Genomic DNA, 26,567 nt, shown 5'->3' with positions numbered 1-26,567 from the left:
CAACAGCAGTGCTTCTTTCCTTTTTGAGGGAGGGAAACTTTCTGACTCTGAGCTTGCGGGCTCGTAGCATGAGGTACATGGTAAGTTGTTTTCTTCTGAATCTTCCAAGACCATGTTATAGGTTATTAGCACACTGGACGTTCAGCCTGAGGCAAAGAAATCAAGAGAAAAGAAAGACAATATGAAAATCAAGTCAGACAGCAAAATTAGAAAGCATTTAGATTCCTTTATTTTCATCCCCTTGTGTAGCCATAGCCACTGAGATGAAATGACTGGATAAGGCCAGAAGACTCAGCAGGAAAATCCAAAAGATCTGCTTAGTAAAGAAAAGCAAATTGAACTCTCTTTCTCCTTCCTAAGATCAGTGCTGCTGTTGTCTCCCTAGTGCGAGGGAGACTGGAGACTGCTGCTTACAGCAGAGTGTTTCTTAAAATGAAATATTGAGATGTTTTCTCTAGCCCTGATAGCTTAAGCACCATCTAAATGCTTTGGAGGGGTTTCTAATCATGGACAAATGATCCTGTTACATAACTACATTCTTTATCGCTGAAAATGAAAGCTCGGATCCCTCTTGCAGAAAATATCTGCTGTTGTACCTCTTGTTTCGGGTAAGCATTGACTTTTTGGTTTATTTCTAGACCTTCTGGCCCAAACATAGTACTCAGGAGACATCTGTGGCTCAGGTTGTGGAAGTTACTGACTGCATCTACCACTTCCACCTATTGAAGAAAGTGTCTGTCTCAGAAGAAGAAACTTTCAGGTTTTTTCTGTATATCTTTTGAATGTTCCCAAAACAGACTGTAGTTCTCATGATGTCCTAGTTCTGAAGGCTTTGAACACATTTTCTGGAAAGTCCCCAAACCTGATTCACAATGGAAACTGCTATCTACCAGGGAATTTCCTATCTTCTGTAGATCCAGAATTGATCACCACCATATTCACAGGACATTCCTGATGAATCTTTCTCCTTTCTGTCATTTTTACTATAAAATCTTTCTGCTCTTCCCAGTCTTTGCTTAAGCCCATATAGTACTAACTCCAGGGAGACAAGCTCAGTGGAGCAACTATGCTGATCTGGAGAGATCTCTGGGCTTCATCTAGTTTAGAATGTCAAAATTTTAGGAGCAAAATCCTGTCCTCCAACTCCCAAGAGAATGACAAGAAGGAAACTTCAATAGTTCTATGAAACTAGGTGCCTTCTTTCAGTGAAAGGGAAAATGTGGTGCTTGTTCAGACTGGTGACGGAACATTTTTTTTCACTTTGTTCTGCCTGCTGTCCTTCCTTACTGATCAGGATATGCTAGTAATATAAAGAAAGTTAATGTAATACTATAATAGGCTTTAAACAAAAGTTTTGTGTCTAAAAGGAACTTTTTTATTTACAGTAGATTTCAAGGTTTGGACTTTGAAAAGTGACAATAGAAGGGAAAAAAGCAGTTTCTAGATTCAATCATTTTATCTAGAGGTAACATATATACTTTAGTGAGATATACTGCAGAAGTTTCCCTGCCTATTACCACGGAATAACTTATCTCTTTATTGAAGAACAAGCTTGTCAAATGTAACATGCAGTGCTAAATACTTATATCACCTTAAGCAAATATTGATGATAATTCAAGCATTTATTTCACTCTACCTTACATGAACTACCTAATAATTGAGTTAGTGCTCTTAATGTGGATCAACTGAAGTTTGCTCTTTGGGGGGCAATTAATGGCACACACTCATATAATACGCTTTTTTATTAGAATACGTCATTCTCTTATACTGTAGATTCTTTACCTTAATGTAGAGAATTTTGCTGAGATTTTTTTCTTGATAAATAGAACAAAAATGAGTTTAATATTACATAGAAATGAAAGTATATATCAATGAGGGATGCATTTACAAAACAAAGATATTTGTAATTGGATTGTCTTTTCACAAAACAAAGCAGCCTACATGGATGAGGTTCTGGTTGCTGTTTTTATTTTGTTTACTGCTTGGTGAGATATTAGATATTAATGTAGGCATGAAGGGCCATTTATTAGTGGAACTAGATCTTCAGTTTCCAACCTGTAACTTCAAACACGTGTTCTTCCTCCTAGCTGCTCATTGAAACGTAGAGTTTATAAGATCTGACCTTTGCTTTCACTGAAGTCAATGAATATTTTTCCCTGGATGTCAGTAGAATCAGGATTAAACCCATAAATAGTAGGGCATACAAGATCACTGAATTATCTAGTCTTGTGTATATTTTGTACATTTGCTCTATTATTCCCACTAATGGCTGTACTTCCCCTTGTTAAATATCTGCAGTGATGATGCCTTGGATGCTTGGTAGCCTGTTCTACTGCACAGTTCTTATTCTTAAGGACTTTTCCTGTTATCTAGCCTAAACCTTTTCCTTCAGTGTTAGGATATTGTTCTTTCTCCTGCCATCTTGTGAGGCTGAAGAATTCCTTTCCTTCATTTATATTGTTACCTTTAAGGATTTTTAGACTGCACTCATGTTCCCCTGAGTCTCCTGTTTCTCGACTATAATTATATCTCCCCTGGGCCTGCCCACATTCCAGTACCAACCATGTTAGCTAAAACTCTTCCTGAGTGTGTTTCTGCATAACATGGGTTTATGCATCTGCACTGCAGAGCTTATGAAAGGGACACTGACAGTGAATGCTGCTCTGAATCGTGTTCAGTGTGAATGGAGGAGGGGAGAGGAAAAACCCCATTCATTTTCCACCTCAGAGAACCCCACCAACCAGACCTCCATAGCCCCTTTTCTCTCATTTACCCTCTATTTACCTTTTGAATTGTTCTGATTGGAGGGGTCTGACTCTCAGTGAAGTGTAACCCCCTTTCCTATCAGTTTCTTCAGTGGCACCAAACTAATCTGCTTCCCTTTCAGCTCCTTGAAAGTGGCCCATTCTCCTATCTTTCAAGAGGGTGGGATACCTTATCTGACACTCCCCTCAATACTCTGTACAGTAACTCCTCACTTAACCTTGTAGTTATGTTCCTGAAAAATGCAACTTTAAGTGAAATGATGTTAAACGAATCCAATTTTCCCATAAGATTTAATGTAAATGTGGGGGGTTAGGTTCCAAGGAAATTTTTTGGGGGTAGACAAAAGGCATTATATACTGTACAGTACTGTACTGTGGTTGGGAAGTGCCCCTGGCTTACCCCACACAGGCACAGCCCGCTGCAGGCAAGGATGCTAGGAAGCACCTTCGCAGCAGCAGTGGAAGCTTACCCAGAGAAGAACAGGCACTGACTTTGCTGGGGGATGCTCCAGGCCCGCCTCTTCCCATCCCCACTCCACTGCAGGCCCACCTCTTCCCACCCCCACTCCACCTTTTCTCCAAAGCACGCCGCATCCCCGCTTCTTCCCTTCCCCAGAAAGTCCTAAGCGCCGCCAAACAACTGTTTGGCGGCGCTTAGGACTTTCTGGGAGGGAGGGGGAGCAATGGAGACAGGCACTTCCCCACTCCTCCCCCTCCCTTCCAGTGCTTCCCCACCGCCAAACAGCTGTTTGGTGGTGCTTAGGACTTTCTGGGAGGGGAGGGAAGGGGAGGAGTGGAGAGGCAGCGCTGGGAGGGACGGGGAGAAGGCAGAGAAGAGGAACTTGTGCAATGCTCCCTGGTAAAGTCGCTCTTCCACAAAACCTTACATGCAGTGGACAGAGCAGGCAGCCAAACGACGTTATAGGGGAGCATTGCACAACTTTAAACGAGCATGTTCCCTAATTGAGCAGCAACGTAACTTTGAAACAACGTTAAGTGGGAGGACGTTAAGTGAGGAGTTACTGTACCACACAACAGGGGGACTCAGATGCCAAATATCCCTCTGTTAGTATCTATATGCTTTACTATAGGAAACCTTGACCAAACCACTTGTACCCTTCCCCCCATTGGCTGGTGTTATCCACAACCCCAGTGCAGATCTGAACGTGGGAACATAGGAATGTGTCCCTATGTGGTGGAAGCTGTGTTTTCTCTATCCATTTGTCCATCTCTGAAGCTTTTGTAATATGGTTGCCCCCTATCCATAGTAGTGAACTTTGTTAAATGAAGATGGTACTGAGGACCCTGTGCTATAATAGTTAAGCCTTCTAGCTAGCTTATGTTTAGTTTTCTTATGTTGTTAGCCCTATTGGTTGTTAGTTTTTGTCAAACCCTCTGCCATCCAGATACTGAAGATGTCACGCAGTTGGAATCTGTTTATCTTTCTTCGAGGTGTATGATTTACATTTGTTCGCAGAGGTTTTTTAATCTGTTCTCCTGTGTGGAGTCACTGAAGATATAAACAAGGATCCTGCATTAGGCCTTGGAAAGCCGAGAGTTAAACAAACAAAAAGTACAGACAGAAGCCTCACAGCTGCTAGATAGTTAAGTCTGTCAGCAGCATTCCCTTCAGTATCCCACCGCTGGTATACCCAGGGAGGGTAACTTTCAGCAGGAAGCTGCATTCCCAGAAGGTGGCAGAGATATAAACTCAGGAGGAAGAAGACTGGGTACTTCATGATAGGAGCCTGAGGAGGCCAAACAGGTGTATTACTTAACTGACTCCCTTAAGGAGTCACTGCTGGAAGATCATCCGAATGACCATAAGATGCAGAAAGCATCATTTGAAGTATGGCTGATGTGAACTTCTATTTTATATTGAAGACTGAAATGGGTTGTGCAGATTTTTCTTCCTCCCTGGTACAACAGTCCTTACAGTTCCAGTACTGACTCCATGTGATATGGTTCCCGTTTGGCAGCTTTACCATTGATAATTGCTCTCTGCTCCTTGTTTGTCAAACTATATCTAATCTATGCTGTAGCTTTTAAAAAAAAATCTATCTGGTTATAATTTCTTTGGTTTATGTGGCACTAAAGAAAATGCTTTAGAGAAATACAAATATGTATTCACTGCATTCCCTTGGTCTAGTGAATCAATAATTATGTCAATGCTGTTAGATTTGATTGGCAGAGCCTAATTTTAATGAACATATACTGTTGGATACATGTATGCTTCCCAAATCTTAATCATAATGGAATCCATGTGGTAGAGGAACTGATACCCTACTCTTTTAGAAATGAAACTTTTGCCTGCTAAAGCCCTATGAGATCTAGCCCTGAGTATCTCATACTGTTTGTGAGGATTTTCCAAATACTTTCACAGATATTGCATCAATTAAATGTTAGTTCAAAATAATCTTGAAAGGGTTATGTAACATACAGTACAACGTGAGTAATCTGTCTCTGATAACAGGAACCATTACCTTCGCACATGGTAGTACAAGAGTCTTATTATTTATTTTAGCAACCAGTAATCTGCTGCAATCAAAGTGCATTGTGGGGAAATGTCACATGTTTTGGAACCAGGAAGCAATTATAAACATATTAACATCTTCACAAGTTTATAAATGGAGGCAAAATTGGGGCCTTCAACTAGAATTTATTAGCAACTCTGCACACGTAAGAAAGGAATCCCATAGCTGATCTGTAGTGCTAATGGGAATAAAAAATAGTAAAAGCTTATTTTTGTGCTCTGAAGTCAGCAGATAAGACTCAGTATGTATAGACAGAGCAGACCTACTGATTGAGACCAGTCAAAAATATACAAAAGTATTTTTGTTAGTTTTTGAATTTGTCTGTTACAATTTCATCAATTTTTTTAAAAAATTGTATTTTTCAGTTATGACGATTTTTGGTTTTGTAAAAATCCCATTTTGTCACTAAGCTGACAAATCAAACCTGACAAAACCCAATGTAGAAACAACCTCCAATTTCAGTAAATATAGAAAAACTAACAAATAAATGAAAAAGCTCCCCCTGTAGCCCACATGAGAAATGGTGACTACTGAACACACACACACACACACACACACACACACACAACTAGCAAGCAAAATTTTTCTCTCAGAATCTCTGTCAAATGTTCTAAAAAAGAAATCAATTATTTTTTTCTATTTTTCTCTTGAACATCTTTGAGGTTTTTTTTTTAAAAAGGACATTTCTCAATGAAAAATGCTTTTATGTGAACAATTGGCTATCTCTGTTGTTGCATAATATGACACTTAGGCCATTCTAGCCAGGACATGTTTCTGGGGTTGGGGAGAACATAGGCCATTCTCCATGGGATGCATATAGCTGGTGAGCGGGCTCCCTTTTACAAGGAGATCCCAGATTGGATAGTTAGTCTTGCCTGTAGGAGGAACTGAGATTGGCTGCCTGTGGGTTGGAGCAGTCTGCAGAGAACCTGCAGGCAGGAAGTTGGTCTTCCTTGCTTTTCTTGCATTCCACACTTCAGATTTTGCTGCTTAATTTGTTGAAATTCTGTTATTTTGACAGATGCACCCTATGCCTGCCCAATATTAGGTTAGGTCTTTTCTGGGTTATCATTACTATGTGTTGTTTTCTGCACCTTCCATCCCTCACAAAATGCAGGATCTGTAATGGAGAACTGCAGGCACTAAAAGGGTATGATCCCATCAATGAGAACTGATGTACTTGCTATGGGAATAGGCAACTAACTTACCATTTATTCTTCTCAAGATTTTTTTTTTTAAATTAACTCACTAGTAATAATAATTGTCATGCCCCTTTGTGTAACGTTCTAGGCCAGCTATTTTATCACTAATTTCTGTGGAACTGCCATATTCAATGAGGGTAGGTTCCTGCGAAAAAAAATAGTATGTGATCATGTAATTAGACTGTATTACAAGGCATATACAGAAAGGGGTCGAATTGAAGGGGTACAGGCAACCTTAATTCTGGCATTTCCTAACTTCTGAGTGCTTGACTTTTCAATCTGAATGTTTTTCACATAGTTGTGTGTATAACGGCCAAAATAAATTCTTGTAAACATTCCAGTGTTCATTCCAGTCGTCAGTTTGTTTCCTTCTACAATCTTAGTGGAATTTTTGTAAAGACACATCTACCCTTCCACCTAGGGTATGGTATTATAAGGCCTTGACTTGAGAGGCATTTTCTTTGGCAGCATCTGATTGAAGTCGAAACAGCGGTTTCTGTGAAGCTTGTTTCTTGGGCATTTTAGGTTGCTCTTGGAGATAAGGATTAGCAATCAAGAAACAAAGTAACGGGGCTGTGGAAGGTCAAATACTCCAATACAAATTGTCAGAACTGACTTCTGCAAGGAGCACTGCAGCAGCACATCTGTTTTTCCTCATCCTTTAGTGACTCCATATTGGTCTATTTTACCCGGAATGGACAGCAGATTAATTGAGTGGCAGTTTCTTTTTCTTTTTTGTTTTGTTCTTTTTGGGTTTTTTTCCTTTCTACCATTCTTTTGATATGTGCCATGTCTGTCTTTTTCTAGTTACATTTCCTTACACTCATGTAGTGAAAATTATTGTCAGAGCCTCCTGAATTTCCGCTGCTAGTTTGCTTAACCCTCAAGCATCTCATAATTGGTATGTGTTTGGATTTGTTTAAAAATTTTCATTTTTTGTTTTTTCTTAGTTCGTTCTTGTCAACTGTTCAGGATTCTCATGCATATACTGAGTGAAAAGCATGACTTTATATTACTTTTATTGGGTTTGTAAAGGACAAGTCTTGCTAGATGCACTTACCTTCATTTAATAATTCTAACTACAAAAAAGAAATGAACTGGATAGATCTAGCATCTCAGGACTTAGGTGCTTTTTTGATAGATTACTGTATCATAGTGGTATCTAAGTGCTGCAGGAGTTAATGTACCATAGACGCTTACAAAAATAATTCCTATTTTTCCATTGGGTGAGAGCACTGTCACATTGACTGGACTTGCTGATGGATAATAAACTAAGATAAGATATATAGTAGTGGATCAGTTGAAGGTGAGTGTTGCCCACCTACAAGTAGGAAGTTTCAAGAATTGGTGTTAGTCTGGTTTTGTTTAATACTGTTACCTCTTTGGTTCCAGCAGTTAGCCAATATTCATAGCCTTGCTATGTTGTTTCCATTTTGAGAAGAAATTGATGATAGTCAGGTATTTTCTGTGGTGCAATCTTGTTTGTTTACAAAGAACGTACCCAGAGTCTCATTTTCCTGAACACAACAGAAGCAAACAGCACACCATTTTCTTGCTCCCAGCTTCCAAACTTGCCTCTCCAGTGAGTTCTGTGCTCCAGGAAGCTCAGTCTCTCTTTTCCTTCTCAGGACCGTTCTCACAACTCACTTCTCTCTCTGTCCCCTGACTTTCTCTGCTTTCTGCCTCACATGCACAGCTTGCTAAACCATCCCATAACCCCTGCATTTGCAGCCAGTCCCAGGGAAACCCTTCTTGTGTTGGTTCTTGCTCTTACCACAATATACCAATATACCAAGGATTGTGGTGGATTCTCTATCACTGACCTTTTTATATCAAGTTTTTCTAGAGGATATGCTCTAGTTCAAACAGGAATTAATACAGGGAAGTCCAATGGCCTGTGTTATGCAGGAGACAAGACTAGATGATCAGTGTCCCCTTCTAGTTTTATGTATGCATCTCTGCACACATCTTGCCAGGTAGCCCAGAGCCTTGGGTGATGGCTTGTACTTTTTCAGCTACCATTATATAAAAGGGGCTTAATTGCTCCTTCCATTTAACCTGAATGAAGCATGCTTTGCACACCCATCGACTTTAACCAGCTCCGTGATTGATTAATAATCAAAGATTTGCTTGATGGTTGCCATTAACACCTTCCAGTCTAACAATATGTTTGATCTAGGATTGGGAGTATACAGCACTGTGGCATTGCCTCATTTTCAGGTTGATGATGCTTCGAGTCCATAACTTGCATCTTTTGAGACAGTAGCAGAGTCTGATACCAACTAGTTGCTTGCCAGGGGATTTCTTGTCTGCCAACAGCAAATTAAGCTTGTTATGTGTACTCTGCTCCTTTAAAAAAAATAATTCTTAGCAACACAGAAGTTAGTTGAAAAAGCTAATAGTACCATCTAATATTTTTTTAACAGTGGAGAAAATAGCTTGTGGATGTAGCTTTAACTTTACCTGAAAATGTTAGACTACCCATGAGGCTCGAGGATGTATACATCTTAATTTGTCATCTAGAAACTTTAGTCACGCTTACAGAATAACTTCTAGGATGGAGCATCTGAAGGAAAAGTAATCACTATTTATATTGGAGAAACAAATATGCTTTTAGTTTTTAGTTGAACATTTGGGAAATCACAGTAGAAGAAAAATCAATACAGGTGCTGATAAAACTGAATTATGACAGTGCAGTCAGTGTATGCTGCCTATTGGTGCTAAGAAACAATGCTGCCAGGAAACCCAGGTGAATGGATTCATTAAAATGTGAGGGTTTTGAAATTGTTCTTGATTTTGTATCACTCGTTGCACTGCGTGCTTTCTCAGAATGTGAATAGATATAAGGGGAGTTGTGACTTATCTTTTGTCTCGGTTATTTTTTGGAAACTCTCATCATCAGCATCCTGAGTAAAGCCCCAAACACTTCACAAAATATTAAACATAATTTCTAGCAGTGTGGCTGAAAATTGTTATAATTTGAAAATGTGTTTTTTGTGTCTGCTCATACTTTTAAAATGTATTATTTTTTGTGACATTACAGCATGCTAATGGACAAAACAGAAATAATTATGCAAGGTCTGGGCTAATGAGTCAAAATGAATATATCCTACCCAGAGAGGATGGTATAGTACATTAAACATAGACTTCTTTGACCATCAATCTGGATTCTGCCAACTTTCTATAATTCCAGAGTACTGTGCCCCATGCAGTGATGCAAGAAGGGCGGTACAGTCCGGTACGCCGTACCAGTAAGATATTTATAGCCGGTACTCCGTACTGGAAAGACACAGGAGGAGCTGTACCGCCTACAGCCCCTGCAAGCAGCTGTGTCTCCTGAGTCTTGTCTGGGGTCTGTACAGCAGCCCTGCAGGAGGACAGGGCTCGGGGCGGGACTGCTCCTTTTGCTGCTGCGGTGCTGGAGAGCCCTGCGGTTCAGAAGTCTCTGGCACAGCGGAAGAAGGACAGAGCCCTCCCCAGGTAACGTGGGATGGATCATGGGGAGGGGAGGAAGAGAGCGTGGGGCCCCAGGCTATGGGTGGGGTGAGGAGGAGTCATGTGGGGAGGTCACATGCCCCCACTTTAGCTGGTGCAGCGTACCGGTAAGAAATGAATTCTGCTTGCACCACTGGTCCCCTGTAATGTAACTGTGTATATCTTTTCAGATGAGAACTTAAATTGAAATCGTGTTAGCTCTACATGGACCTATGAGACCCTGTGGAATTTCTTGTAAGATCAGGGATTTACCTAAGCACCTTTGGCCAAAATACGTTCTTACTTCCTTGTTGTACATCGTGCTGCCTCACACTCAGATGGCTGAAATTTAGTGGTGGGTGAAGTGTCTCTCTTTGCATATAGGCACAACACTGCTGTTATTACTTAGGCAAAATGCTATTAACTTAGTTTAATCTTTTCAACTGAATACAGAGTTTTGACTGAATAGGGCTGCGGAACTGGGATGGTAGGGTCTGATTCAGCAAAGTATTGAAATGTGCCCTGCTGAATCAGGACCACAGTTTTTGAAAAATATTTTGAGCCCTTTAGGAGAAAGCTACTAAACTGATTGAAAAGGACACCATCAACTTACAAATCCCAGTTCTGTCTGAAAATGATGTACTCACTATAGTTACAAGTAACAATGAAGACTGTTGTAGCTCAAAAAATCCTGAGGACCAGTAATTGTGCATTTTACAACAATTTGTGTTTAGTCACTAAAGACAGTCAATCTCCCCTCGTATTTGTGCAGGTCTCTTATCCCCATTGTGACATAAAAACATTTTAAAAGAAATAGGAAAATGTGATTAGAAAGGTAAAGAAATTTGGTTGGGGAAGGGGGCCTCAGCACCTCTAATACTAAAACTACTTTAGTTCGTTCTAAAATTGATGCTGTTCCTTAAATGTTTGTTCTAAAGGCACAGTGTTATCAGTGTAGTGTGTTTCATTAATGTTGTCTAGATTGCAAGAGGCTTTTTTATAGACTCATATGAAAAACATTGGAAAGATCTGTCCAAGTAATCAAGTTAATTCCCTAGCCATTGGAATTTTTTTCCTCAATAGTATTTTCTAGTGTTTTTATCCAGTCTGGAAGAATCTGAGAAAGTAGCATTTCTCTTCTGAATTCTTGCTAAATGTGTGAAAGTGTGAGATTAGTTTAATGTAAACATATTCAACTCTTACAAATTTTATGCTTAATTGCTAAACACAGTACTAACATTTCCAAGAGTGAGGCATTTTTAACATAAAAAAAAATACACTACTCAGTAAATGGTCAGTATGTATGTCCATGATCTGGTCTGAAAGCAGCAATAAAATCTGTCCTTCCAACCATACCTTACTAGTTAGGAAGTTCATAGAAACAAGAGTTAGCTTCAGAGTTTTCAGCCTCTTCAGAGTCTTGCCTAATAGTCATGGCAGGGTCTCACTGCAATGTTAATGTTTGTCATTCCAGTCAGCATTGTATAATTGTGAGACAAATAGTCATAAACAGGGACCACTAAGCATCCATATTGTATTTTGCACATTGCTTCAAATGGCTTCTTTGAAATTTGGGAATTCCCAAATACATCTGAAATATAGAGTGCTAAAAGCGCTAGTTACTGATGTACAGTTTTGGTCCATAATGACTCTATTGCCTGGTTCTGTTTTGTTTATTAAAAAATCAGCAATGGCATGAGACAAGATAAGATGTCTCACCCTGGTTTTTGAAAACCTTTGAGCAAATTTAACGCTGATGTAAACAGGCACTTCAGTGAAACTATTCCTTGTTACATGAGTCCAGAATTTGTTTTTTGTGTTTGCATTATTTGGTCAGCAGATAGCTAAGTGAAAGAGTTTTATTGCTTACATTGATACAATATTTAGGGTGTATTGTGTGAGAATTTGTAATTTTTTTTTGTCTAATTTGACATCTTTTGTTGAACTACTTTTGCTTTATAAATGAGTTGAGTTCATGCTACCATTTGCAATAATGTTGTTAATATGATGCTTACGAAAAATGAAGGAGACAAGCATTCTGCCAAGACCAGAGCCAGGTTTTGCTACTTATGTGGAGGTCTAACTTGAAGGTGTTCAGTGAAGTCCATGTAATAAAATGATATCTTTCCCAGACCATTTTATATTACACATGCAAAAACACTACATTAAAAGAACATTATTAAGATTACGTAGTTATCACTCAAAAATTAAGGAATAGCAGAATTAAGATTGCCTGTGCAACCTTAATTCAGCCCCCTTGTACATATTCATTATGATACAGTCTTTCGTTACATGATCATACTATTTTTTCCCAATACAGGTCCCCTTCCTCATTCAGTGCACAGGATGGATAGTGCTCTGGGAATGAAATCAGAGTGGTGTACTGAAGGAGGCTGTTGTCCGTAGGACCTCTGCTTCATTTGTTGCAGAATTTGGATGGTGTGTAGTGAATGAGGCAGCGGGTTGCAGACACAGAAAGGATGAGCTCCCGGTGGAAGCAGTAGAATGCTGCCCTGGGTAACTGGATTCTGTCCCTGCCTCTGCTACCGAGTTCCTTTGTGATGCTGTGCAAGTCACTTGGACAATGCTTTTTACAGGCAGTCACTAATGGTATGTTCCTCATTTTCTGAGTGCCTAACATGAGACCCTAGGTTCTGATTTGCAGAAGTGCTGAGCACTCACAGCTGCAACCGAAATCAATGGGAGCTGCACTTTGAACATATACAGTGATATATAATTAAGGCTATGATTTAGTCATGGGTACTTTTAGTAAAAGTCATGGACAGGTCATGGGCAATAAGCAAAAGTTTGAGTGCCTGACTCTGCAGCCTTAATGTTCTTTTAACTTTGTGTATAATTTCCTAGGGTTTTAAAAAAAGCAAACTGAAAACACAAATTCCAACTGTGGCATCATATTGACATCTATTTGGACCATCAGCAGACTTGGAAACTTTACATCCACCATACCACCTCTGTCATGTGAGCTAATGCAATAATAGCAATAGTAGATTGTATAGCTCATCCCCCCAAGAGGATGACACTTTGCCACTGAGTTTCAGAGATATTTGCTGACAACAGAGGAATGGTGAGGCTCAGGAATCTTTGGTTCCATTCGTACCCTATCCTTGTCATGTGTCTTCCCTACATGTGGCTCTTTGTTCCATTCCCACTTTCCTTCCCTAGCCACGCCCAGTCTCTACTTCTCAGACTTCTCATCCCAGCCCCAATCTTCTTGTCCAATAATCCTAGTTTTTCTCCTGCACTCTGGTTCCTTTTCGCATCTGTCTCCCCTTCTCCTGGCCCCCTGGTTCCTAGTTCCAATGTCTTTGCCCAGCCAGACCAAGTCTCCCCAACCTTCTCATCTCAGTCTCTTCCCCCTTCCATTTGTGTCCTTCCCCATCTCCTTGCCCTGCCAATCCCAGTTTCCCTTTCTCCCAATAACTGCCAAGCTCCTTGTTGTAATCGGTTCCTCCCTCCAGCTCTTCTCTCCTTTGCATTTGAATCAGGTACTTTCTTCCGCCATGCTGCCTTGGTACCACCAGGGCTTGCACTGAGAGCACAGGAGAGAGAGTGTCTTTCTGCTGTCAAATCGGGTGCCTGGAGGTGGCCCCAGCAGACCAGAGCTGCAGTTAAAGGGAAAGTCCTGCCTCAGCCCCAGGCAGGAGCATGTCCACGGCAGATGGAATTTTGGGGGGAATTTAGCTGTAAAGTTGTAATAGGACTCTGTTGAGCATGTGATTTTTTAAAAAGTTTATAATTTGGCCAAATTTGGGTGCATTTTCTCAGGGATGGGATCTGTAACACATAGGCCATCTGGCTGCCAAGGTTATGACCCTGCTCCAACTTGTGGGGGTACTAGAGCTCTTCACAGAAAAAGTCACCAGAACGTAACAGGGATAAAATTATGTACTTTTCACTAGTCTTGTTGAAAATGGTGAACCATTTTGGCTGAAATTTTCCACAAAAACCAAAACCACCAACCACTCCCTAAGGCACACACTCGGCATGGAAAATTTCATCCCAAATAGTTAGTATGGCCAAGTTTATAAGCAACTGGAAACAAGGTCTTATAATGGGAACTATGTCCCCTCAGTGCTCTCTTTGATAAAAGAATGAGTAAAAACTCAGAGCTGAAACTTGCGAAGTTTCTTCTCTCCTGCTCAGGAGAGACATGGATGTGCTATTTAGTTCCCTAGAGTCTATTAAAACACTCATTTTCCCAGGACTCCAGATTGTGATTGGATTCTGAAGTTTTCTGAGACAGACATCATATTTATTCATGGTCTCAGTGTGTTAATTTCCCCTGAAGTCACTCACATGACTGATCTTCAAAGACAACACATTATTGTTTTCCACGCTGATGTTGACATAAATAAATACATAAGGTAGTGAATTTAAATTTCAGTGTCTGTCACTTTTCTGTAAGATTGGAAAATGAAACACTTATTTTTGTGGTCCTGAATACTTTCCACTTTTCTTCCTGGTGTAGTAGTCAGCAAGTAGCGATCCTCCAAGACCCCACTCAAATGCAAAGCTTTAGCAGTGACTTGTGCTTCCTATGGGTACTCGGGATTAACCGTCACCTTGCTATTACCTGCCCTTAATGTGATGAAGCCTTGTTTATGCCTGCCGGAGGTCAGCTCCCACGCTCCACGAGCAATACAAGCAGTCCCCTCTAGGCCCTCACTGTCTCTCTACAGCCTTGTCTACGTTTGAGGTGGCATGTAGAATGCTCCATGCTGCCAGAGTCTTTCACTGTGGCAGGGGAAGGCTCCAGCAGTGGGGAGCTGCGGAGCCTTTGCCTACATCTGGAGCCTTTCACTGTGGTATGGAAAGGCTCCAGCAGCGGGACTCTACATTGCTGACTGTAGATGTGGGAGGCACTGCTTGGGCACATAGAGAGCTGTGTTCTGGTGTGTCTGTACTCGCCTAAGCAGTGCCTCACTGTCTACACTGCTATTTATATCCCTGTTATCTGGGTGTGCAGTGTCTGTACTCTACCTTACAGGTTAGCAATAGGCACATTCAAACTCCTGAGACCTCCGAGCATCCCCCTGGAGTGTTCAGCCCCTGGTGCACTGGACACTTACAGTATTCACAGATTCACTACTTACAAAGAAACGGTGCACCCCAGCTTACCAGTTCTACCTCAGATACCCAGGCCACTTAACACACAGCAATTAGATCTGTGAAACAGGTTTACATAAGAAAGTACAGAGATCCAAATAATAGCAAGTAAAATATAGAGATCCAAGTAATAGCAAGTATTGGAAACAAATGGTTACAGATAAAAGAAAATCATAACTCATTCTAGACTGGGTAGATACTCTCATATCTTATAGAGTAACGCTCACCAAAATCCTTGCAGCGTGTTACAGCCAGGTTGGCTGAGATCCTGCTTTCATGAGACACGTTGTCAGCTTGCCTCCTAGGTGAAGGACCCAGAATGTTCCTCTGCTCCCTCCACAAGATGTACAAGTTCCATCCTTTGTCTTTATTCACAAACAGGACACCGCTTGTTGTTGATTTCATCTTGTAGATTTTTCAACCTCTTCTTCTCTGGCTCAATATGCAAGTAGGCCTGCATCGTGAGACATACCATACACAAATGACCAGACCAGGAGATAGGTGTCTGCTACCTCCTATCTGAAAGAAACATTTCCAAGGTAGATCACCTGGTGCCCTGCCTTAACTCCAAGACCTTAAGAACACACAAATTTTAGTATAGGTACATAACTCCATAAGTATTATCCGTACATCCATTTCTGAACGATTATGACAACTAGTGGGCTACTGGCTCTCGGTAGTGACCTCACACAACACCCTCCAGTGAACTATTATGCATATATCTGACCCAGGGGATCCCTGTAAAACCCTATGTGCCCTCTTCCGGTTGGCATCAAGGGTCCCTGGGTCACAGTGACCTTGGCAGTGTTAAGACTAGCCTTGGCAGAATACTATTTTTTTTATTTCTTTGCAATTTTGTTGATATCAAATTTTATTATTTTTTTAAATGTTTAACTTTTTAGTTTTACAACTGTGGGAAATTAAGAGGGGGTAGGGTTGGGGTTAGGGCAGTACTGATAGTGTGGCGGCCAAGGGTTCCCAGCATTGACCGTGGGCCTGCAAGGGGCTCCCTGCATGGCTGAGGGGCCCCAGACACTGGAACACAAGGTGCGGGGAGTCTGTGGTCCTGACCTGGCAGAGCAGAGACCCCCAGCCAGGCTGAAAGGAGAAGAACAAGCCCTCAGCTGTGGGGCAGGCCACCCGGCTGCTGAACAGTTCCTGCCTGGATAGGGATCCCTTCTGCAGTAGAATGGCCTCCCCCACAGTCTAGGGCGGCTCCTCCTTGTAATCCTGGCTGGGCTCTCTGCTCTGTCCCACCAGGACCACAGCCTTCCTTGTGCTTGCACGGTTCAGGAGTTGCTGTCCCTGTGGTTTTGCAAGGAGCCCTCTGCAACGCTACTGTCACAGCCCTATTCACTCACTCCTGCAGAGGGCTCCCTGCCCTGCCACAGGGCCAGTGACACCTGATCCCTGCAGGCACAAGGTGCTCTGAGAAAGCTGCGCTCACCTGACCTTTACAGATGGATTTTTTTCATCAATTTCAGTGTGTCAGCTGAAATCAATGTTAGCCAACATTTGTCATTTAAATTGAATTCGGCCACACTAGTTAAGACAGAATAACTTCCCAAGCGAACAAATGTGAGACAGTCAGATGTGCTGATCTATTGATACAATGGTTATAAAAGTATACGAGGTTAGAGTACAAGTTTGATCAAGTTGGAGTATGTAGAGCTTTTGGATATCTATTGGAGGGGAAGTGAAAGTCTTAAGGAGGGTTGGCATGCGTCATCAGTAGTGTTGTAGGCAATATGAAGGTGGAAAGGAATATATCAATCTTTCCCCTCAACTTCTTATTTCAACCTGCTGCAACCTTGACTGCCAGTGAATATAGTTTTATTTGCTAATAATTAATTACACAAAGTGTGCTCTGTTAATAATCCTAGACTAGTTAAAATTAACTGCAAAATTAGATAATTAACGCAGTCTTTTTTGTTGTTGTAGCCCTCACACTGGGTGGCAGCGGTACCAATCTGATGTGCCGAAGATTCCTACAGCTTGCATTTCAGTGGAAGATGCCGAAATGATGGCACGGATGTCATCCCGAGGCACCAGGATTGTTGTGACCCTGAAGATGGGAGCCAAGACCTATACTGATATTGTTTCCTTTAACACCGTGGCAGAAATAGTTGGGAGCAAGTACCCAGAACAGGTTAGTGTGAATCTGGAAAAAGAGTGACTCATATTTGAAAACTAATAACTTTCATTTGCCGGCCTACTGCACTCTGTACATCTTGGCTTTATTTGCTTTCAAAACAGCAGGCCAAATTCAGCCTTGGTGTAAGGGAGAGTGTGGTACACCTGCATAAGGACTACTGGGCTCTAAGGTGAGAGAGCTCAGGTAAAATATGGAACTTGAACTGATCCTCTTTATTTTCAGCTATGTCACAAGTTCATCTTTATGAAAGGGTGCATTCCTTATGCGGATATTTGCCTTTCACAAAAAAAACAAAACAAAACAAAACTATGTTAACAGAGGTTAAATCCTAATGCTAGTAAAATAAGTTTCAGTATTTTAAATGACAAGTTAGCTGGTGTCAAAATAAAACAAACAAACTATATTTGGCCATGTAGTGCCCTTGAACTGCCTTGATCATTTACTGATCTGGTAATCTGCATTAGGTCTTTTAGTCAGTGTGAATAAATGAAGTCCTTCTGTAAGTAGAAAATACTTTGAAGAGAGGCTGTAAAGCCAAGCAAAGATAAATATCAGCTGTTGAATTAACTTAGTTTTTAATATAAAAAACAATTAGCCCTTTAATGAGCTCATTGGTTCTCATCACCACTGTATTTCAGTGGAGTTACTCCAGTATAAAACTAGAGTAATGTTCTGGTGAACCTAACTAACTAGCTGCAAGTTCAGTTTAAATGTTGCTGGTTTGAAATTGAAAGCTACTATCTCAAGATTTTTTTCCACTTTCTCTATTTTTTAATTTCCAGTTTTTATAGCTTAAAATCAGCCAAACCAAATTTGTAGTGGTAGAAAACTTGTGCCTGAGATGGGGCCTTTTAATGCCAAGTTACATCATGGGATACTTTTTTTGGTTGTACATTTATAATAGAAACGCTGATGCACCCTTTAACTATGGCCGCACTAGAAATCCCTGCTAAAAATCAAGCTACGAAGCCAGAATCCTTTTTTAAACTTCAGTTTTCTAATTTTAATTAAATATAGGAGTACTATATCTTTATCATAGTCCTTTAAAAATCATACTTGTTTCATATTTTTATTTGCTTTAATACTGTTTTGTCCTTTAATAGTGTTATAGTTTCAGCTACGGCTTTGAATTATGACAACTAGGAACCCTGGAGAGAAGTTAGTGTAATCCTTTTTCCTGCCAAATGGTGAAGCTTCTGAAAACTCTGCAATGACCATTGTGGTTGAGTGGTTAATATGCCATCAGTTATGAATTTAGCCACATGAAATGCAACCTTATTGAACAAAGTCTTAACTCTTAAGATTGTTAGCTGTATCCTAATTTATGTCACGTGACTTTTTAGCAACACTTCTGAGTAGCTATTGTATTTATCCTTCCTGAATCATACTTGATGTACATAAAAATTATAGTATTTCACTGCAAGCATTATAATATCAAAAAATTTTAACCTAAAGGTTTAAAGTAGAAGGCCCATGTATATTCTCTGTGGCTATCTTCACCTGTCTCTTTCAGTAGCCCAACAAGAGAAATATTCTTGAACTGAGCAGCAAAGATTTTGGTGGAGATTTAGCCACAAGATCCCCGCTGATGTTAATGGGAGTGGTGGCATATACTCCTTTAAAATGTAACCCAAGAAACAGAAAATAAAACAAGTGAACATTGAGGGTTTTCAGTACTTGTTTTTCACAGGAAGTTAATGCATGTTTTGCCATACAAATGATACATTGTTACTCTGGTAAAAACTCGAATCATCTAACTATTCATGCAATCAAATGCAATGTAGAATTAAACTCTTAGGATGCACTTTATGCAAAAGAATCTTGGAATGCATTAAAAACTGAATGGAATAGAAAGGTGCTGTTTTTCTGAGCCAAAGTCTCAATTAAAGTTTTGCATTAAAACAATAGCAAATTTAGCCTTCTGAACCTGAGTGAGAAATCAACAGTGGATGACATAAGTATTATAAAAGCTTCTAAAGCCATATGTTTTGAACAGTAAGCAGGGACATTCAAAACACCACCATTAGCAAATGTGCAACTAGTTGGGCACCTAAGGTAGAAAATTTAAGGTATGTATTTGTCTGTGAAGATCACTGCATGATGCAAAGCCAGTCTGATGTTGTGCATTGTAATGTGTATCAGTGTTTGCACATTAGAGATTTTGGTAACAGTAGCTGTGGTATGGACTAGAGTTTAATACAATGCAATGGGAAAAAATGTTAACATAAAGTTAAGGTTGCTTAGCAATATGATACCCCTTTGCAGAACACTGAGTTGAGCAAAACTGAAATTTATGAACACCAGGAGACGTGATGTTAAGGTTGCCCAAGCAATCTTAACTCAGCAATGCCCCTATATGGCCATTAACACGTGTACCTTTACTTTGCCAACCCCACAACTGCTGAAAAGTACAAGCTCTTTTCCTCCTTTTACAACCCATTCATTCTCACCTACAGGATTCCATCTATTAAAAGGACAAAAAAAGGAAAATTTAATTAGGGTTGGTCTGCAGGGTGGCTAGGGTGCACTGGCAGACCTGGCGGTGCAGGAAGGGTGGGCTGCTGCAGGATGGTTAGGGTGCATTGGCAGACCTAGAGGAGCGGGAAGGATGGGCTTCAGGAGGTTGGCATGCAGGAAGGTTGGGATGCAGTGGGGTTGGGGTGCACTGGCAGACCTTGAGGTGCAGGAAGGATGGGCTGCTGCAGAGTGGCTAGGGTGTACTGGCAGACCTGGAGGTGCAGGAAGGGTGGGCTGCTGCAGGGTGGCTAGGGTGCACTGGCAGACCTGGAGGTGCAGGAAGGGTGGGCTTCAGGTGGTTGGTGTGCAGGAAGGTTGGGGTACAGTGGGGTTGGGGTGCACTGGCAGAGCTGAAGAGTACCATACCTCCTTCACTTGAACTCCTAACATTCTCCCCTCTCAAGAAGCATTTACATGTCTAATTTTTCTCCCAAACACTTTGATTACATTCCCCCAGAATGAAATTGCCACCCATTATTCACAAAGTGCAGCCACCTCTAGCCACTCAGTTCAAAACTCTTTTGTCTTACATGGGGGATTGTGATTAATTTATCCTTAGATACGTTAATTGAAGGCTGAGTTCACAGCCATCAAGATGTTTGTGATTCATCCAGTCATTAGTACCTCTCAGTTTAACAGTACAAGACAACAGAAGAAAACAGGGTTGGTTTTTTTGGAGGGGCACAATAACTTAGGAATCCCTTGGTCAAATGACTTCAAATTTGAATCACTAGCCCTACCCAGAAACCCCTATGAGGCACCCCAATTTTCAAGGCAATCTGAGTAACCGTTTGGATTTTAGAGCAATGGTTCTCAAAGCTGGTTCGCCGCTTGTTCAGGGAAAGCCCCTGGTGCGCTGGACTAGTTTGTTTACCTGCTGTGTCTGCAGGTTCGGCCGATCGTGGCTCCCAGTGGCCGCGGTTCGCTGCTCCAGGCCAATGGGGGCTGCGGGAAGCAGCGTGGGCCAAGGGAAGTGCTGAACAAGTGGCGGACCGGCTTTGAGAACCACTGTTTTAGAGCACTTATAAAAGTTGAGTTTAAAATGCAAAAAATAGCAGGAATGGAAACCCTTTGGCCTTTTTTCCGTATTGGCTCTTACACACTGTAATATATGTACATTTTCTTAAATACCATTCTGAGTTTGGGTCCCCCAAATATTTAGTGGGTGCCATGTACTACCATGGGTAAAACTTGATAGACTGAGAGCTTTTTGATCCGCATCACTACTCTAGTTTGATCTCTAGCTCTGACCAAACTAGAAACTTTTTAAAAAATTGCTAGGGGAGTTGGCAGCTTTTATCTCCAGAACCCCTGGCTCAAATGACTCCACATTTGGAACATCAACCCTACACTGAACCCTCCTGAGACACACCAAATGTCAAAGAAATACAATGAAGCCTGTTGATTTTAGAGGACTTAGACAAATCCACTTTTAAGGAGATGACATGATGCCACCTTACCTGTAATAGTGCTCCTGAGCCATTATATAATGAAGTTACAGGTAATAGCTTATTAAATCTTCTCAAAAGATTTGTAGCATTTTTTTTAAAGGGCCACCACAAACCTAAATCATACTGGTTTGAAAATTTTATCTACTATTGTTACATGAAGCTGCGAGAATGGTAAGAACTGCAGATAAGTAGATAAGAACAGAAGAGTCTGTTTGGGCCAAAATCACTTTGGGGAAGAAAGCTACTAGAGGTTCCCCTGACATAGTATTTGTGGTGTATGACAGACAACCAGAATCTGGTTTGGATGTGGATAGGAGACCTCTTTTAATGTTTTTAATTAAAAAAATACTACTGGGAATTGTGTGATTATGGGAGACTAATTTATCAGATATTGCTTGGAGGACAAGTCCTACTAATAACAGTAGGGCCCAGATTTTCCTGGGTGTGATAGCTGGCAGATTTCTTCACCAAATAGTCACTGAACCAACAAGAGGTGAAGCCATTTTAGACTTGGTATTAGAGAGTAGTGAGGACCTCATAGAAGAGCTGGTTGCAGAAGACCAACTTGGTTTGAGTGATCAGGAGTTAATTCAGTTTAAACTAAATGGAAGGATAAACAAAAATAGATCTACAGCAAGGTCCTTGATTTCAAAAGAGCTAACATTAAAAAATTAAGGGAATTAGTTAGGAAAGTGGACTGGACTGAAAAAACTCAAGGATCTGAATGTGGAGGAGGCTTGGAATTATTTTAAGTCAAAGTTGCAGAAGCTATCTGAAGCCTGCATCCCAAGCAAGGGGAAAAAAATTCATAGGGAAGATTTGCAGACCAAGCTGGGTGAACAAGCATGTGAAACAGGTGATTAAGAGAAAGCAGAAAGCCTACAAGGAATGGAAGATGGGGGGAATCAGCAAGGAAAGTTACCTCTTCGAGGTCAGAAAGCGTAGGGGGTAAAGTGAGAACTGCCAAAAGCCAAGCAGAGTTGGACCTTGCAAAGGGAATGAAAACCAATAGTAAGAGGTTCTATAGCCATATAAATAAAAAGAAAACAAGGAAAGATGAATGGGACTGCTAAACACTGAGGATGGGGTGGAGATTAAAGATTATCTAGGCATGGCCCAACACCTAAACAAATGCTTTGCCTCAGTTTTTTAATGAGGCTAGTGAAGATTTTAGGGGTAACAACAGGGTGGCTAACGGAAACGAGGGTGTGGCAGTAGAAATGACCACATCTGAGATGGAAGTCAAACTCAAAGAGCTTAATGGGACTCAAATGCGGCTAGCCGGGGCTCGACTCTCTCTGGGGCGGCGGGGAGCCACAGCGGCTCACTACACACAGATAATGATTGGGGAAATTAGTCTGGCTGCGGGAGTCTCCCTCGGCGGCCCTTGCGGCAACTGAAACAAGCACCGTAAGCCCGGGCCCTATGTCAGGGCGGGGCAATAATAAGTCAGATGCTCAGGCCCTCCAGCAGGGGCTGAGCAGTAGCAAACTGTATATAGAAATAGGCCCAAGCCCTGGGTCAGGGTGGGGCAAGTAAATCAGTAGCTCCGGCCCTCAGACAGGGGCTGAGCAAATAGTTCAATGTTAGCAGGCCCAGGCCTCTAAAGAACCTGGGAGAGGGGGAGACTGCCACCGATGAGTTGGGTGGCAGGGGGGACGCAGGCCCTCCCACTCCACTGCGTCCCAGCCCGGGGCCCTAGCAGCGGCAGAAGACCCGCTGCTGTGTCAGACACTGACATGAGCTCTGGCAGTGTTACAGCCAGACTAGGGTCGGCTGTCCCCGGGCTACTTCCTAATCCCCCCTCTTCGGGTACCTGGGTCCAGGCGGTGTCCTCCGGGGCGTCCAGAACCATGGGTTCCTCAGGGTAGCTGGCAAGCGACAGGTCCAGCAACTCCTCTGGGTAGCGACCGCAGGGCAGGTCCGGTCCGGCAACTCCTGGCATGCACCTTGGGCCGCAGGGGCTTCCCAGTCGTGGGCCAGGGTGGAGGCGTCTGGCCTCCCCCAGCGGCTGGGCCCCCACTGAATTCTGAGGACAAGCTTTTATACTTCCGGGTCGCCGCCTGACCCTCTGAGGGGCAAGCTCAGAGCTCCCTGGCTCCATCCACTCCGGCACCCAGATGGGCTCGTCCCTCTCCAGGGCGGCGGGAAGCCACACCGCCTCACTACAGGGACTAAATCAGGGGCCCCGGATAATCTCCATCTAAGAATATTAAAGGAACTGGCACATGAAATTGCAAGTCCAATAGCAAAGATTTTTAATGAATCTGTAAACTTGGGGGTCGTAATCTATGACTGGAGAATTGCTAATATAATTCCTATTTTTAAGAGGGGGAAAAAAGTGATCCAGGAAACTTACAGGCCTGTTATTAATTCCCTAACCATGAAGATGCAAAATAGTCAATCTACTGAAAAGTTTTCAAAGCAGAGAACTCATAACTTTCCCACATACTCATCCTTTGTTAACTTGTGCATACTCTACTTGATTTTCCAGTTAATAAGTGGAGAAAAATGCTTGTCTGAGTACGGTGCAGAGAATATACATTTTAAATGGCTCCTAATTCTGTGATCTAGTATAAATACTGTACAACATAACAGAAGGGTATCATTCGCTTATTTAGGACCATGCATAACAGTTGCAGGACTGCTTCACCCTGCTTTTTGCGCCTTTGTTTTTACAGAATAAGTGTGGCTCTACTTTGAGTATTACAAGCACAAAATGTATTAATAAATACTTTATTCCACTTAGCCAAATTTTAGATTGGATAGAACTTTCTAAGTGACAAATCCTAGGAATGGCCTGAATTACAGTGATGCTAAGATACTGGAACATGAAGTTCCTTCCCAATAAATGATTGATATAACAGAGCCTGTTCCACAAGGGAAATAGCATTTTATGTACTTACGCATTCTTCCTCTTCTCCCTACTTAAAAAAAACAATCTTCTCCTGCAATTTGCAATACTGGGAAAAACTCCAGGGAATAACAGAACATGAAAAATGTCCATGTTTTGGATCTGATACACATACGTAAATGCATGTTAGTAAAGACTGGAACCATTTGTAGACAAAAACAGGGTAGTTCACTGAAGGTATATAACACTCCTCTTCAGGGTGTTGTTTTATGGGCTGTCATCAATTCTAAATATGTTCACAAAATGTTTATCCATTAGCCCTTTGATGTGGCTTCCAGTAATCCACTGGATCAGACCAAATCACGCATATGATAGAAATGTGAGTAAGGACATTTTACAAGTCTGTTGCCATGAAGCTGTGGATTCCATTGTTAAATTTTTGCACTGTGGCTTTCTCACTCCTCTCATTCAGTTACCATATTCAAAATGTTTGTAAGCACTGTTTCTAAGCACTGCCATTTGGGCCTCTTTCCTGTAGCAGTACACTGAGACTTTGCCCCTACCTCCCTCTAACAAGACTTTGGCAGTTAATTTCAGTGATCACAAGGAGGTGTGGCTTTTTGAAAGTGCCAATTCATCACTTCATAGAAGGAGCAGCCTAATAGCAAGAGGAAGTAGAGATGAAAATGTAACTAAATGAGCTAATATAATCAAGGTTTTTTTAAATTTTTACTTTAAGATTTATGTTCATGTTAATTCCCACTGAAATGAATGGTACCCCTATTTTTTCATTTCTTTGGGACTTGGGCATGTCACCAGGTTTAATATGAAGGCAGACAACTAAATATTGACAAATGATATAAGCTCTTGTATACAAATGCAAAAAGTCTAAATACTAAGGTGGGTAAACTTGAGTGCCTAGTATTAAATGAGGATATTGATATAATAGGCATCACAGAAGCTTGGTGGAACAATGATAATCAATGGGACACAATAATATCAGGATACAAAAGATATATGAATGACAGAGAGAGTAGGTTGTGCTGATAGGGGAGTGGCATTATCTGTGAAGAAAGCATAGGGTCAAATATACTAAAAATCTTAAAAGAAACAAATTGTACCATGAATCTCTATGGATAGAAATTCCATGTTTGAATAATAAGAATATAGCAATAGGAATATACTATCGACCACCTGATCAGGATGGTGACAGTGACTGTGAAATGCTCAGGTTGATTAGAAAGACTACAAAAACAGAAATTTCAGCTATCCACATATTGACTGGAAACATGTCACCTCAGGATGGGATGTAGAGATAAAATATCTAGACACCGTTAATGACTGTTTCTTGGAGCAGCTAATCTAGGAACCCACAAGGGGAGATTTGATTTAGTCCTAAATGGCGCACGGGCTCTGGTCTAAGAGGTGAAAGTAGCCGAACCACACGGTAATAGCGACCATAATGTAGTTAAATTTAACATCCTTGGAGGGGGCAAAATATCAAAGAAACCAACCACAGTAGCATGTAAATATACAAAACTATGCAAAAATGAGGAGGCTGGTTAAATGGACATTAAAAGGAACAGTCACAAGAATTAAATGCCTGCAAGTTGCATGGAAACTTTTGAAAAACGCCATAATAGATGCTAAAACTATATGTATACCCCAAAGAGCCCCTCCCCCCAGCGGTAATAGGACCAAAAAATGCCACCAGGGATACACAGCAAAGTAAAAGAGGTGGTTAGATACTGTGATGGGGGACTCCACTCACCGCCAGGCTGGCACCTCCTCCAGGCCACTCTGGGGATTAGCTCATGAGGTCGATGCCCCTTCCCATGCCTGCACGCCATCACTCCATCTCTCTCTCAGATCTGTAGCCCCTCTCACTCCAGGAACCACAGCATCCTCTTCATGACTCAGCCCTCCAGCCAGATCACCACATGCCTTCTCTTCTTCTGGGGGATTGGGGAGAGTCTCTTCTTTCAAGCAGGCTTAGGCTTATGCACTGCTCTGCTGGTGCCACTGCCCCAGTGGCTGGCTGGGGAACCCAGACCTGCCCTCTACTCCGGGTTCCAGCTCAGGGACTCCAGTCAGCAGTCAAGGTCTGTTCTAACCTGTACCTTCTGCATTTCCCTGAGCCCTTTCCTAACTTTCTGGCTCTCCCTCCCTTCTCTGGGTCTGCCAGCCTCACCACTCCCTCCTCCTAGAGAGCAACTGCAGGCTACATGTCCCTGCAGTCTCCAAATATTCCTCCATCTTCCCCGGGGTGACTGCAGCCTTTCCCAGCAGCCCCCTTCTGTTGCCAGCTTCCTGGCTTATACAGGCCCTGCCTGTTCCTGTACAGATGAGCTTCTTCTAATTAAGGCTTCTCTCATAGTCTTAATTCCCCCCAGTGTGCCACCTACTAGGCTAATTTATCCCTCTGGCCTGCCTTAACCCTTTCAGGGCAAGTGTGGGGAGAACACCCCATCACAAACACAAAAAGACA

General features: G+C 41.7%; 1 protein-coding gene and 1 long non-coding RNA gene across 3 annotated transcripts in view; one reads left to right on the top strand and one right to left on the bottom strand.

The window, feature by feature from the left end:
• CPQ (carboxypeptidase Q) overlaps positions 1 to 26,567 on the top strand; it is a 246,820-nt gene that overhangs the window by 76,295 nt on the left and 143,958 nt on the right. For both annotated transcript variants that reach the window (XM_074944062.1, XM_074944063.1), the window contains exon 4: positions 17,044 to 17,251. In XM_074944062.1, the coding sequence (XP_074800163.1) occupies positions 17,044 to 17,251 (208 nt within the window). The remainder of the gene's footprint in view (positions 1 to 17,043; positions 17,252 to 26,567) is intronic.
• Positions 8 to 25,979, bottom strand: LOC141982207 (uncharacterized). The gene is made up of 3 exons (XR_012637985.1): positions 25,851 to 25,979; positions 15,330 to 15,556; positions 8 to 146 (listed from the first exon to the last, which is right to left on the bottom strand). It is a non-coding gene; the product is annotated as an uncharacterized LOC141982207 (long non-coding RNA).

This window comes from Natator depressus, chromosome 2, assembly GCF_965152275.1.
Source record: "Natator depressus isolate rNatDep1 chromosome 2, rNatDep2.hap1, whole genome shotgun sequence".
In the NCBI taxonomy this organism is placed as follows: Eukaryota; Metazoa; Chordata; order Testudines; family Cheloniidae; genus Natator; species Natator depressus.
Note: the sequence above shows the minus strand (reverse complement) of the source record. Positions and strands in the feature narration are given on the sequence as shown.